Consider the following 14,673-nt stretch of genomic DNA (forward strand, 5'->3'; position numbering starts at 1 on the left):
AAATTATATTCTTCATTCTTAAGTTTTAACCTAAGGGTTACAAAACGACAATTTCATCTGAACTGATGAAATCTGTTCTATTTCTTTGCTCATTTGCACATGTTTTTGTGGCAGCCTTAAAGATGGTAGACTGTGCCAGAAATGCAAAAGCATCAGAGCACAGTACACCAGTGCAGTAATTGTGCTCTCCCAGCATGAGTTAAAACACTGGTCCCAATCCAGACCAAGAGAGATGGACATGACATAGAAAAGTTTATCTATTTTTAAAAGTTTTGCTCAAATTGCTGGCTTCCTAGTTTGTATTATGGTCAAGACTGATAATAAGCAGGAATTTCCACATGAGATGACGACACTCTATATACTCTAAAATCACTTGTGAAATCCACAGGATATGTGTATGTTGACAGAACAATACAAGCAGCATGTGCCTGACCAATAGCCTAAGTTGCCATACATTTTATTTTTTTTTTGGCAGCTTGCACATACTCTAGGAGCAAACATCAGGAAAAAAAGCAGACTACTTTCTCTTTGGGCCACATAACACTCAGCCTTCTTGATAAAGTCTTTCTGAGGTATCCAACACCTTGTAAAGGCTGTACCTAGAGATATCTGAGCTAATTTGTGGCTTTGGCTTGTGGGCTTGATTAAGGATATGGGGCCAAGATATGACCTGCCATTGTACTCACTGCTTGTCTGTGCAGGGCCAGCACACCTACAGGTAAGACTGCTCAAGTATTTAGACATGCCACAAGATGCAGGGGCGTAGAGATGCCTGGGAGGAGCAGGCATCTCACAGACCTCAACGGTATGGTCAGGTCTGTCTCTGCATTCCCCAGGTCGATGTGAGCATGGGATCTGAGCCGTGCGCACTCCCACACAGAGCAAACTGTCCCTACACATCTGCTAGAGGAAAGTGGATGGCCTCAAGGACGGGTTATAATAGTCCAGATCCCCTTGGAATTAAGCAGGATCAAGCAGGTTAACAAGTTATGGGAAGAAGCACAAGATGAGGGAGTGTTCTGAGGCAGTCAATGATCAAACCTAAACTTGCAGGGAAACAGGTGTTCAGGAAAAAGAAATGGAGAATTCTCCATCCCCATTTCTGTCATGTGAAACATTACAGTGCAAATATAGAGAGTTTCTTCATTTTGCCATTTAGGGACACTTGCCTTCTAGAAGCTCTTCTGTTCTTTGGGTGTAATTAGCTTTGGTTAAGGCCAGAAGATACATAATTCAGTTCTTCAATGAACTTCTCTTCCCAGCTACTTGGTAACTCCCCAGCCTGGCTATTCACAATCCCAAAAGGCCACCAAAATAGAAAAACACCTACATACCCATTGTTTCATGATGCTACTTTTCCATTGATTATCACAACCCTCCAGACCAGACTAACCTGCCCAAGAGGCTGAGCTGGTAATCAGTTCACTAAGAGGGCAATGAGGGGAAGATGTGGAAGATGGCCCACAGCAGACATGTAACAGATAACTGCACAGGGAGACACATCAGTCACTAGAGCAATAGAAAGAGAGAAAATATTTAAAACCGTAAAAAGTCTATCCAAATGCCTGAATAGTATGTTTAGCTGTCCCAAAGCCAGCAGACATTGTTTAGAGTCCATAGCTTAGCTGTCTGGAGAGGTTAGACTGTTGCTGAGAGCTTGTAGAGTTGTAAGACCATTGGCTATACAAAATGGTTGGCTAAAATCACTCTGCCCTTGAGGTAACGTTGGGAAGAGAATTTTTCCCACAATATGTCACAAATGAGCAACCATTACAAGGAGAGTGGCCTATGCCCCTGTGCCTCATGGATCTACAAAAGGGAGGACTGAGATTCATCCTTCTTCTGAAAGACTGAAGATGAACTTGTTCACTGCCCTGACGGTCCTACTGATGATACTCAAACTAGGGGATGAGAGGATCATGTATTGTGCTCGTATGCTCACAGTAAAATTACTCCCAGATGTGAGATCAGAAAGCCCCCCCACCCCACCCCCCCGCCCCTGTTCTGGTCAGGTCATCAGGGCTGCTAGTCAGACTTCCAGGCTCCTGCAAGTTTTTCATCTAACACATTTCTTTTACAGCCTTGATGATGTCTTTGCTTTTTTTCTGCTCTCTTCCTGTTGCTGCACATGGGAGAAAGCTTATGGGGCTTTCCCAGATTGTTTCTGCAGGTTTTAGGCATGTGAACATTCTGAGGCTATGGAAAAGTCTGCGCCTGTGACCAAAGGGGTCTCTCTTCTTGTGTTTTATTGTGATGTTCCTAACATTGCTCAAATTCTTTAGGCAATGGGGTTCAAAATACTTCAGCAACTTAAAAAAAAAAATTATCTTTGGTGACTTTTGTTTATCTCCTCCATCTCACACATGGAATCAAGCCCAGGTCTGCCACTCATTCGTACTACCTGCAGTGATTGTGCCCTTGGGGGCTGCTCCAGAGTCATCTAAAAACCAGTGGTCCAGGATGGACCGAAGATGCCCCAAGCTTCAGCATCTGCCCATATACTGGGTGGACAGAAACATGGACCAGAATCCTCCCATCACTCTGTCTCAGCTGTCCTGGTTCTGCTACCCAATAGCTAGCAGGTCCAGGGTATGTCCCCAAAGCCTGTACAACTTTGCTACAAGGGCTGGGCAGGATTTGTCAGCAACTTGAATGGGATAAGACAGAGTTCTGGGATGTGCATTGGATAGCACTGGACTATTCCTAACAAACCAGTTGTTAATGGTATCCTACTATTGCTTCTCAGTCATCTGCAACTCAACATAAAGCAGATCTATAGTAAGAATGCAGGACTTCCTCACTCCTTGACTCTGAGCAGGAGGGCAGATTTCTTCCTCTGTATCAGTAGGCACAGAAAAAAAAAAAAAAGTTTCCTAAGAACCCACCAGCTCCTGTGAATTACTCTTCACTTTAATAACTTCCTAATGAGTAGAAACAGAAATTACTAAACTGTAATGACAAACTGCCATACAACCTCAGGCAAAGAATCTGAAGGGAAAACTAAATACCAAAACCAAAGGAATGATATGTTCTATAGATCTTTCTTCAATGCAGCTTTCTGAAGACATAAGTAATTGGTACGTAATATTCCAAGAATGAAAGAAGAACCTCAGGAGGTAAAGGTGGGCATGCTGGTTTCCATCAGTTGAGATCTTGACCTCATATTTCTAGTTATTTGTAAACTCCAAAGCAGAAAGATACCTCCTGTGGGAGAGGTTACCCACAAAGGGACTGCTAGAATGAGCGGGAAGCATCTTTCCCTCTACAGCTAATATGGAAATAAAACAAAAGAAACAGAATAGACTCTTTGGGTTTTTTTTCATATTAATTGGGCTCTCCAAGTGAACATTTCAGTTGCTATCCCTGCCCAAGCTAACCTCTCCTTTTCTGGTTTTATTGATGTGAATTGCCTTCTTTACTTTGCTGCTGATATGCAACCTGCATCTTCCTGTGTTGAGCATGGCCATCCTAGTCCCCTCCTTCTATCAGGTTTCAAAAGATATAATGGATATTTGATTGAAAATTGAATATTCAGCACAGAGCACAAAAATAAAGAAAACTGTCATAACTTCGAGGATTAAGTTACCTTAATAACTCGAAAAGAACTCAGAAGAATGCTCACTTTTTGCATTCTGGATGAAGCATAATTTTCAGTAATTGATTTTATCCATTATTATGGGCAGACACAAGCTGAGTGAAACCCTGTTTCCAATGAGATCAGTGTTGAATCTCCTACTAACATAAGTGGAGTCATAAGCACCTTACCTTCCAACAAGTAGCCATAATTTTAGTTGGGTTAGTGCCTTCTGTGACATTCTGAAGGCTCATATTCCATGGGGCAGTTGTTTCAGCAGAGACAGCCACTGGATCCAGGTGGCTTCAGCTCAGCCTACGAAAGGGAAGAGGGCAGGAGAGGGGATGCATTTTCTCTCCTCTCCTACAACAATCTCAGATAAACTAGCAATTCTCCAGGTGTGAAAAAGGGCTGAAATTAGCCTGTGCCTTCCCTTGCCTTCAGACACCTTTCTTCCAAAGGTTTAAGAAGGTTATATGTTGGGAAGTGTCAGGAGGAATATCTCTCTCTCTCTTTCCCTTCATTAACCTGCTGCCTGCTCAGGCTCTCTCTTGAGCTCACACCCATGCTGGCTGTCACAGATGTTTTCATCTTCACCTTCCTTCAGCACTAAGAGCATCATCCAGAATGAGGATGGGAAAGGGACAGAAGATTGCAAGAGAAGAGACAGAGGAGCTTGTTCTCTTTTTGTCATGTGGGGGCAAAGGTAGAAACGAGCAGATAAAGCCCACGGTGCAGGCAGCTGACTGCAGCAGTGTATGCCTGGAGTATCTCTGGAAATCAAATGCGCTCCTGCAAAAGAGAAGATCAGTCCCAGAGGACTTAAAGTGAAGTCTGCATAGGACCCAGTGCTTCAGACCAGTCCTATATTCACAAATAACTTGTCCACAACTACAGAGGAAACTTCTACAGCAAAACCCTCCTGGTTCTTATCTCAGTGCTATAAATCCACAAACAACTTCCTTTTCACAGTTACACCAGTGAAATATATTTTTTAACTCTTGGTATTATTCTGAAGCACTAGTGTAAAATGGTAGAATACATTTAATATCTGTATTTAAGAATAAAATCTAGGTTTGACATAATGGCAGCGCAATGGAATAGAACCCACTCTGAATTACAAGGAAGAGTAATTCAGCATCATGCAGGCTCTGACTTTTCTCCAAAGATTCAGTGAAGAAAACATTCCTCACCACAGTTACTGTAACAGACAGGGCAGTGAATCTGTGCTTTTTCATCAATATGCCTGACGGTGCTTTATCAGAGCCTGAACCCAGCAGATTCTGCTCTAATTAACCAAACTCGTTTTTTCACAGCACAGACATACTGAAGTAAGTCTTTGTGTTCACGGTCCATCTCTGTGATTCTGTGATAATGAGATAATACAGCAGTGGGAATCTTCAGGGATACCTGATGAAATAGTCTTCATCAATACATAGGAAACTCACAGCATAAAGACTCAGCTTTAAAATCTGGTTAGGTGTTTTGCTTCAGGCTGGGGTCTTAGACAAAATACTGCCATAAAACATGCTCCTCTATTTTGTTTTCAGCCTCTACCGCCTACTTGCATTTATCCCAGGACTACTGCAAAGTCCAACCAAAATTCTCAGCGAACATCCATATATTAATTTTTTTCTTCTAAGCTCTGCTTCTCCAAACTGAGAAGCTCTTCTCTTCATAGTGAGAAGCCATCAGACCCACAGGGGTGCACATTTGATGAGCAACGCGTGAATGACAGAGAAGAGAAACTAGCATTAAGCCAAGCAAAATGTAGGTTTGGGACTGGAAGGGAAATAGAAACGTTCAGAGCTCTGCATTAATCTCAGGAGGACATTCCTATTCAGAAACAGATGTAAGATATAACTCTGAACCTATGTTCTCTAATAGAGGCTAGAGTCAGCATTTCCAACAAAATTCTCTCTGTTCACAGTTAAGAATATAAAATATATATCCATGCTTTCCTGCAATTGCAAGACTTTTTTGTTGTTGTTTTGTTGTTTTTTGTTGTTTTTTTTTTTTTAATTATTATTATTTCAGAATCACTTTTCCATTTTAAATCCAACTTTGCCTTTAGGACAATTATTTTTCTATATTTCATGTAGCCCTGTTGTTCTTGCTTCAAATATACCAATCATCTTTAACACTGCACAGTTATTTGGTAGCATTATGAATGCATGAAAATACATTCACAATCCAATAGTCTATGCTTCCATTTGCAATCACCTTTCTGCCTTCTGCTCATAAGGAAGATGGCCAATTTCCAGTCATAGGCACTCTTGTGATCTCCATCGTATGCCACAACCTGGGCATTGCTAGTGCTCTGTTTCCTCCCGGACCAAGCTTCCCATCATCCAAAATACCAGGAGTGTCTTTACATCAGTGGTAAATTTGAGGATGCAAATGCCGAACTGTCTTCCATAATGCATACAACTAACCCGTGGGCTGATTAACTTCAAAAGATGGTTTAATAACTGGAGAGAAATGCAATTTTCAAATTTTGGACCATCTTTTGATAGTTATTAGAAGAATAGTATTAAAATATTGAGCGATAGTGAAATAGTCTAATTTTAACTCTGCTTGCAAAATTTAAACCCATGCAGTTATAATTCCAAGGAACTAAAACCTTTGAAGGACATTAGAAAAGTATTTACTCCTTTAGAGAAAATTTTCCAATTAAAAGGGCTCATAGCTTCAGGATGCTTCCTGAACGCACTGAGCACCTTACCACCAGCAGTGCCAAATCCCTGCAGCTCTCAAAGCACTCCTGAGCAATAGCCTTTGTCTTATTCCTCTCAGATATTCTTTGGGGTGAGACTCACAGGAATAGCTGCCACCATACCAAATTCATGCTTAAGTAATTAGCTCAAGATCATAAAGCAAAACATCTGCAGAATGTAGAGTAGACATAGATAATTGTGTGGTGCAGCTGACACACTGGAGGGCAGGGATGTGCCATCCAGAAGGACCTGGACAGGCTGGAGAGGTGGGGCCATGCAAACCTCATGAAGTTCAACAAGGCCAAGTGCAGGGTCCTGCACATGGTCAAGGCAATCCCAAGCACAAATACAGGCTGGGTGATGAGTGGGTTGAGAGCAGCCCTGCAGAGAAGGACTTAGGGGCTTTAGTAGGTGGAAAACTGACCATGAACCAGCAATGTGCGCTCACAGCCCAGAAAGCCAACCGTGTCCTGGGCTGCATCAAGAGAAGTGTGGCCAGCAGTTCAAGGGAGGGGATTCTCCCCCTCTACTCTGCTCTCGAGACCCCACCTGCAGTGCTGTGTCCAGCTCCGGGGTCCCCAGCAAAAGAAGGATGTGGAGCTGCTCAAGTGGGTCCAGAGGAGGCCATGAAGATGATCAGGGGGCTGGAGCACCTCCCCTGTATGGACAGGCTGAGAGAGTTGGGGGTGTTCAGCTGGAGAAGGCTCCAGGGAGACCTTAGAGCGGCCTTCCAGTACTTAAAGGGGGCTGCGGGAAAGATGGGGAGAGACTCTGTATCAGAAAGTGTAGGGATAGGGCAAGGGGTAATGGTTTTAAACTGAAAGAGGGTAGATTTAGATCAGATATAAGGAAGAAATTAATTACTGTGAGGATGGTGAGACACCGGCACCCAGAGGTTGCCCAGAGAATTTGTGGCTGCCCCCTCCCTGGCAGTGTTCAAGGCCAGGTTGGACGGGGCTTTGGGCAACCTGGGCTAGTGGAAGGTGTCCCTGCCCATAGCAGGGGGGTTGAACTAGACGGTCTTTAATGTCCCTTCCAACCCAAAACATTCTATGATTCTATGATGCTCTGGCCTCAAGTATTGTTTTTAAACTGACCATAAAGAAGACAATACAGGAGTATACAGATCATAATTGTTAAATGGAGTTGGTTACAAGTGACACCTGAGTTACTCAAATAATGACTTTTTTATTTTACTGATTAGAAATAGGCTTTTATACTTGGATCCTGATTTATCTTTAGTTAAATACCACTTAAATTCATGTTAAATCATTGAGTTCTCAACAGATTTTAGAAGTCAGCTCTACACTCTCTACAAAGGACTGTTCACGCTCTTAAATACCATTTTACACGACTGTTGGACAGAGAGCTGTGGAAGTGAGTTTAATCACGCGTAACTCGCTTCTTAAGAGTCACCAAACTAGCTTGAACAAATGGTACCTGATGTTTGGCAGAAAAGTATTTCCACCAGTTTCCCCAACATAGAGTTCCATCACATCTGTAACACCAGCAAAAAAACATTTCCCCTCTCAGGCATGAGTAAACAAGCAGTCAGTTTAAGCTCTACTTCCAAAAGTTACATGTGATGGTGATAAACATCAACCAGCTGAGGAGGAGAAAAGTGAGGACTGTAGCGCTTAACCCATTCTGGCTAGGCAGGAAGTTTCAGAAATGCCAAAATTTCTCAGTACTATACACCAACCAGGAGAGAAGATGAGTAGAGAGAGGTAAACCATCTCCTGTGCTGCAATCAGTGTTAACAAAAGCTCAGGGAAAATTGCTTTGGGCCCTTTGTCTTGTTGCTCAGTTAAAGACAGCTATCAAAAACATGAAAAAAGCTGCAGCTGAAAAGGTAGCTGTAGCACTACATGCTGAATATCAAAATAAACACAATATCAATTTCATTTTGAAATTTAAGGGGAGGGAAAAATCCAACACGTTCAAATTCTCTGTGGGTCAAGAGAAAGTTTGTTTTTTGGGTTTGTTTGAAATTATATTTTTCCAGCACACATCCAACTTCAATAAATGCTCCTTTTCATATGGAAAATAACTCAGCACAGCCTCTCCTATGAAAATATTTTTCTCTTGGCACAACCAGGTTTCATTCCTAACCTCAGACGGTCTGACTACCTTGTGAACAATCAGCCACTTCTACTGATTAAACAAACATGAAAAGAAATTCATTCTCTTTAAAAAGCAGTTTTCTACAGCTTTCGAAACAGAGAAAACGAAATTTAAAAATAGGGTCATTTTGTGCTACTTCCTTTCTTTAGTTTTATTGAGTGTCAGTCTAAATAATTAATACAAATACAAAGTTACTTCATTTGACGAATATTAAGAGACTTTACAGTATAAAATTCCCTGAGATAAAATATGTAACTTAAAGGATCACATAATTCTCTATTCCGCTTACATCATAATCAAAAAGTAATATTATTTCTTATCCTTATAAAAACCAGAAGATAACGATCTTCCTTCCTCTCCCTCTACCCCAATATTTTAAGGCACGGAATAAAACACTTTTGCAAAATATATTCAAAAATACTTTTCTACTTAAAATAGAAAATTAAACTTTGCTTAATTTTTACAGATGGATTATACAAAACACTTGTAATATCTTGTGGAATCTAGTACCTGATCTGCAATCCAATTTGCCCAGGCAAATATTTTATTCATCTTTAAACTTGAGCCCTACAAAGTGAATTACAAAACCCAGTCCTTAACTTACATTGGTACACTAAATATTAGCCGGTAGAGTGGATGATCCGAAAACCAAAGCAGATTTATAGGGATGCTGTATTACTGATTTCAGCAGCTGTAGACCAGGGCTGAATTTTCCCCCAAATCTAAAGGGAAAAGTGTGCAACACTCACTCAAGAACAACAAAACTAGAAAAGGCTTCTTTTCTCTCAGCACAAATGCTCTGCAATAATTATTGCAAGACTACAGTTTTCATTATACAATTCTTGACAATACTCAATGCATAACTTACAAATACAGCACAAATGTGATCACCTTATTCAAACACGATGCTTTAATTATTGCATAGCTCTTTTCTAAAGTTTATAAAACTCTAGTTCATCAAAGATTTCAACTTCTTAGAGAGGCTGAGAAAAAAGTATGGGTTGCAATCTCTGGAAATTCTCCTGCTGCTGTAGTCTGATCTTCCGCCTGTGGCATTCCTGATTACACAGAAGAACTCTGTGCCTGGAAAATTTCAGAAAATGCAAAAAAAAATTAGGAGGACTGAAAAAAATGCACTTGTTTCATCAGGCCAATAAAAAGTAATGCAATCTTAAATATTAGTTCACCATTTTTCAGATTGGGGTTTTGTATACATTTACATGAACTGTGATAAAAACTGAACAGAAAAAAAGGTTCAAAGTGAGACAGATTCTATCATCCTGACTTAGCTATGACTGTTAATACTATACTTAGATTTTTAAAATCATCAAGATCAATTTTATGGGAGTAGCAACTACTGCTAGAGAAACAGATAAGCACGCCATGAAGAACATGCTTTTGCTTCAAACAATCAATTAAGACCTGTTCAAGTGAAAACACGGCATTAGGGACCATCACTACTACATTCCACGCTGCGTTGACTGTATTCTGTCCTTTCCCAATAAAATTTCTACAGCATCTCTGGCATTAACAACAGAAAGGTTCATGAAGCCATCCTTCCTTGCACAAAAGCAGAAGGGAATAAACATCGGACCCAGCAAGATCTGATCTGGTAAAACTGCCAATTATTACTGAACTTCATTGTTATTAGATTTTTTCAATAATCCTTGGTTCCTGCTGACTTAATCATGGGGAAAATCTAATTTTAAATAAATTACTGTAGGCTGTCAGCTCATAAATATTAAAAGCACCTACCCAACATCTCTTACTGCTCAAGTCAAATCTAATCCTTTTCTCACCAAATGACAGTAAACTCACCTGTTCTGATGCCCATCTTTTATTTGCAACTTTCTTCTTTCCCTACCTGTTCTGTACCTGTGATTTTATTCTCAGTGAAGTCTCTGGGTAACTCCTTAAATAGGAACTGGACGAATCCCTTAATCATTTGTGCTGGACTCTTGTGGCTTATCATTTTTTGCCACCAAACATTATAGTTGCAAAAGGCAGGGAGGGCTCAACTTCCTGAAGATGTGTAACTGCAACTGAAGATTCTTTCCGAATTTCACCAAACAAGATTTCATGTAACCAAAATGTAACCACACACTCGCTACTAGGAAGACTCCAGCAAAAGGGCAGAGTCTGAAAGGCAGTAACTACCATAAATGCTCCCAGTAGGCACTGAGAGAAGGAAGTTTTATCTTAGGAACCTATTTATTGATTAAAAAAACACACTGGAAAAACTCCTCAAAACCAAAGAAAAATAAATATTTCCCTTTTCATATTCTTTCCTCACACAAGCTGTATTTTCCCAACAGCCTAGATCTTACTCTCTACGGTAATTTTTGTTTTGAAAGGCAGTAGTGATTTGGGACTTGAGTTTGGGGGAGGGGGGGGAGTGGTAATTGTTATTTTACAAACAACAAAGTGGCATTCTGAGTAGTGTCACCCAGCAGAATTTTTAAAAACGCATGCTGTAAACCAAATCAACACAACAGGACTGTCTAATGATACTAGAGAAATAAGTTAGCCTTTCTGTAATACATATTCAATACAGTAATAAAAACCTTCTAGTTACAAGCCTTTCCCTGCTTTTTCCTATATGGCAGTAATTCTGCAGAGAAAAACATTCATATTCCTGTAAACATTTTCTAATTCCTGAATAAAGGGAGGGTGGAAATGTTCCAACTTTTTTCTACACTGTCTTTTCCTGCACTTAAAGGTCTTCTCCAGTTTTATACAGGATAAACATGCCTATGGTTTTGGTAGGCATCGGAAGAAATACTCTACACCATCTGAGCTGTATGTTCCACTGGGATCCAGTCCCCTCCACACATTGTTTCCTAAATGGAATTATTATTTGGCTCAAATCATTATTAGTTGGCGGATGCAATTTCAAACATTGCTAAAAAGTGCTACTGTATCATTACATTCTTAAGTTCAACAATTGCGGCTCAGAATCTGTCTGCAAATAGCTTGCATGCACATAATAATCACTGTTAAAAATAATCACTTTTGTCTTTGGAGTACAGAAAGCCAGCGCTGGTCATGTATCCCCCGTAAGCAGAAGAAAGTTTCACGGTCCAGGAAGCTGTCATAACCGACAAAATTGGTTTCAGCTGTGCGGCTGAAGAACTTGGCATCAGTATTTATGTCGAGCCATGCACAACTGTAAAGGCTTCAGATCTCTATGATGTCTGGAAATTTAACTTTGCTCTTTAAGAATCATCTCGCCTGATGTTTCTTTGTACTTTCATAATTTTGCATTTCAGTAAAAGCCTTCCTTCAGCAGGGTTTTCACAGCTTGTTTCCCTGTACCTGTATGCTTCTCTCACCGATGACAGCCTTCCGCATGTTACCTCGGGTGATGATCTCTGCGAGACCCATCCTGCCCTACGCCTTGACGCGGTCCATCGCTGGCTCGGGCCGGCCGGGCAAGCCTCGCCCGCCAGGAGCATCAGCTTTCAAACCAGCTGGCCAGATTTCGAACGGTCTTGATTTGATTTCCGGCTGCCCTCACAGCCTCGCAAACCTTGCAGAAATGCTCGTCCCAGAACGCGGTGACGTGGACCTCGTACTTCGTCCTCCAGGCAAAATACCTCCTGTAGATGGGTTTGTTTTTATCGAGGAATTTCAGGTAGGTGGCCAGCAGCCGGGGGCTGGGGAAATCGTCGACGTGGATGAAGGAGTCGGGGGGGATGAAGCGCTCGTAGTTGGCCCTGCGGGGACCGAGGACGACGGGCACGGCGCTGGCGGCGAAGGCGTTTCTCCAGAGTTTCTCCGTGATGTAGTCGGTGTGCTGGGAGTTCTCGAAGGCCAGGTAGAACTTGTAGGCCGAGACGGTCTCCACCACGCCGCCCTCGGCCAGCGCCAGCCCCCGCGCCCCGTACACGTCGATGGCCAGGTGCTCCTTCAGCTGGCGGTAGTAGCGCACCCGGGCGTGCTCCTCGTTCCAGTTGCTGATGACCCAGGCCACCAGCCGCGTCTTGCGGGGCAGGACGAAGGGCCGGGGCGCCGGCGGGGCGTACAGGTACCCGTAGGGCACGAAGACGTCCGAGTCCCGGCGGTAGGACATGGTCCAGTTGAAGAGGCCGGCCAGCCCCCGCAGGCCGGGCGAGTGCGAGGGCGACTCGAAGTTCATCCACACCCAGAGCTGCCGCGGGGGCCGCGGGGGGGGCCCGCGGGGCAGCCCCCCGGCGCCGTGCAGCGCCAGGTCGCGGTGGTGGAAGAGCACCGCCTGCGCCTCGGCGTAGCGGCTCCGGTCGGCGCTGAGGCGGCAGCCCGTGATGTTGTAGCGGCGGCAGTCGGCCATGCGCCGCGGGCGGCCGAAGGGCTCCCACCACAGCAGCACGTTCACCTCGCCGCCCCGCCGGCCTCCCCCCGCGGCCCGCGGCGCCGCCGCCGGCTCCGGCAGGCAGGCGTAGAGGGCGAGGGCGGCGGCGGCGCCCAGCAGCCCGGCCGCCAGCGCCCACCGCCGCCCCTGCAGCCGCCGGCGCCACCGCCGCGGGCAGCCGGGCCGCCCGGCGGGGCGGCGGCGCGGGGCCGGCTCCATCCAGGCCGCCTGCTGCCGCCGCTCTGCCCTTCGCGGCCGCCGCGGGGCAGCCGCGGGGCCGGGGCCGGCCAGCGCATGCTGCGGCTGGGGCTGGGGCTGCTGCCGCCGCCGACTCTCAGCCCCCACCCCCTGCCCCGGCGGCGGGGAGGTGCCGCTGCCGCCGCCCCTCCCGGCCATGACGGACCGTCCTTCCCGGGCGGACGGCGGCCCCGCGCCCGCCCGCCGCGGCCCGCCCCCGGGTGCCGCCCTGCCCCGCCCCGCCCGCGCTGGGCCGCCGCCGCCTGGGCCCGGGGCAGAGCGGTGCTCGGGCTGCCGGCGGGGCTCCGGGGCTCATCCCCTCCCCCGTGCGGCAGGTGCGGGCAGTGCCGGTCCCCGGGCTCGCTGAGGCGCCTGCAGGCAGCCTGTGGGCAACCGCAACCCAGGGGTCACTGAGGTGGCCACCGGCAGCCCAGGGGGTCGCCGAGGTGGCCGCGGGCAAGGGCAGCCTTTGCCCTCCGGCCCACACAGTTTCTCGTCCCCAGCTCGGGGCTCCACGGGGAGCCTGTGTCCCCGCGCTCAGGAAGGGCCTCGTGGCCACAGCCCAGCCCCCAGCAGGCACAGGAGGGGCGGTGGGGACGGCTCCCAGGGCTTCGAGGCACCCGCACCCCGTGAGCGCCGGCCGGAGCGCGGGGCAGAGGAGAGCCCTGCCAGGCACACACACCACAAAGGCCGACGCAGCCTCACCTCGCCCTGCCCTCTCGCCCAGGAGACAGCAGGACAGGTCCGCTGCTTCCCACCCGTGCCCGAACTGGAGTCAGAGGTTTTAAACTCTGGCAAAACGGTGTTTTCACACCAGCTGCGCTATGGGTCACATGCTGTATTCCGTGGCCTTGCAGGGAAGTACCCTGAAAGATGCAGGAGATTTTCTTTTAAAACAGTTGCAATTTAGAGAGTGAAGTTGAGAATGAATAAATCACTTATTTAGCAAAAAAAGAGGACTTGACAAGAGCCATGCTAGCTTTGAACTCCCATCAAATTCAGTTTCAAGCACCTCTAAAAGGATTAATGATTTCGAAAACTAAAAGAAAAGAAACTAAAGAGGAAGATTTTTTTTTTGTCCTTTCATAACTTTATTGGAACTACATATGTTTACATTAAAATTTGTCAATCTCGCGTATTTAAAAACTACAGTCATAGAATTATAGAATGGGTTGGGTTGGAAGGGACCTTAAAGATCATCCAGTTCCACCACCCTGCCATGTGCAGGGACACCTTCCACTAGACCAGGTTGTTCAAAGCCCCGTCCAACCTGGCCTTGAACACTGCCAGGATACAAAACCTTATGGGTACTGGAAAATTACTTTTTCCAAAAAAGTGTATCAGATAGGCTCAAATCTTTTTTCTCCCAAGTCATTTGCTTCAGTGAATTAAGAGATCATTGATTCACACAGTTCAGAGACTACAGAACTGGAGAGTCTCCAGCTCTGACACTACGCATTTTTATATCCTTCAGCTACAGATCCAAAGTCCTCTCATAAAGATCTACTGAAGGAAGCCGAGTTACACCAAGTGTCAATTCTCACTGACCATTTGGACTGCATCATAGCTTTTACACAACAGATAGGTCAAAGCCCTGTGATTTTTCTATTAGTAAAAAAAGTGATTCAAGCCTGTTTACCACTAAAAATAAAGTTGTGGGTGAGGTTGATGTTAGGTTAGTAACTAGTTTG

The 14,673-nt window shown here is 45.0% G+C and overlaps 1 protein-coding gene across 1 annotated transcript; it reads right to left on the reverse strand.

The window, feature by feature from the left end:
• Positions 1-8,559: 8,559 nt before the first annotated feature.
• FUT4 (fucosyltransferase 4) lies at positions 8,560-12,979 on the reverse strand. Its single transcript, XM_074932436.1, has 2 exons — positions 11,426-12,979; positions 8,560-9,498 (listed from the first exon to the last, which is right to left on the reverse strand). The coding sequence occupies exon 1, from the start codon at positions 12,962-12,964 to the stop codon at positions 11,870-11,872; it is 1,095 nt and encodes a 364-aa protein (XP_074788537.1). The 5' UTR covers positions 12,965-12,979; the 3' UTR covers positions 8,560-9,498; positions 11,426-11,869.
• Between the last annotated feature and the right edge of the window lie 1,694 nt (positions 12,980-14,673).

The sequence above is a fragment of the Athene noctua genome, chromosome 1 (genome assembly GCF_965140245.1).
Source record: "Athene noctua chromosome 1, bAthNoc1.hap1.1, whole genome shotgun sequence".
Taxonomy (NCBI): Eukaryota; Metazoa; Chordata; class Aves; order Strigiformes; family Strigidae; genus Athene; species Athene noctua.

What these genes read in the sequence shown, in the direction of transcription:
- FUT4 (XM_074932436.1), bottom strand. Translation starts at nt 12,964, where the DNA reads ATGGAGCCGGCCCCGCGCCGCCGCCCCGCCGGGCGGCCCGGCTGCCCG.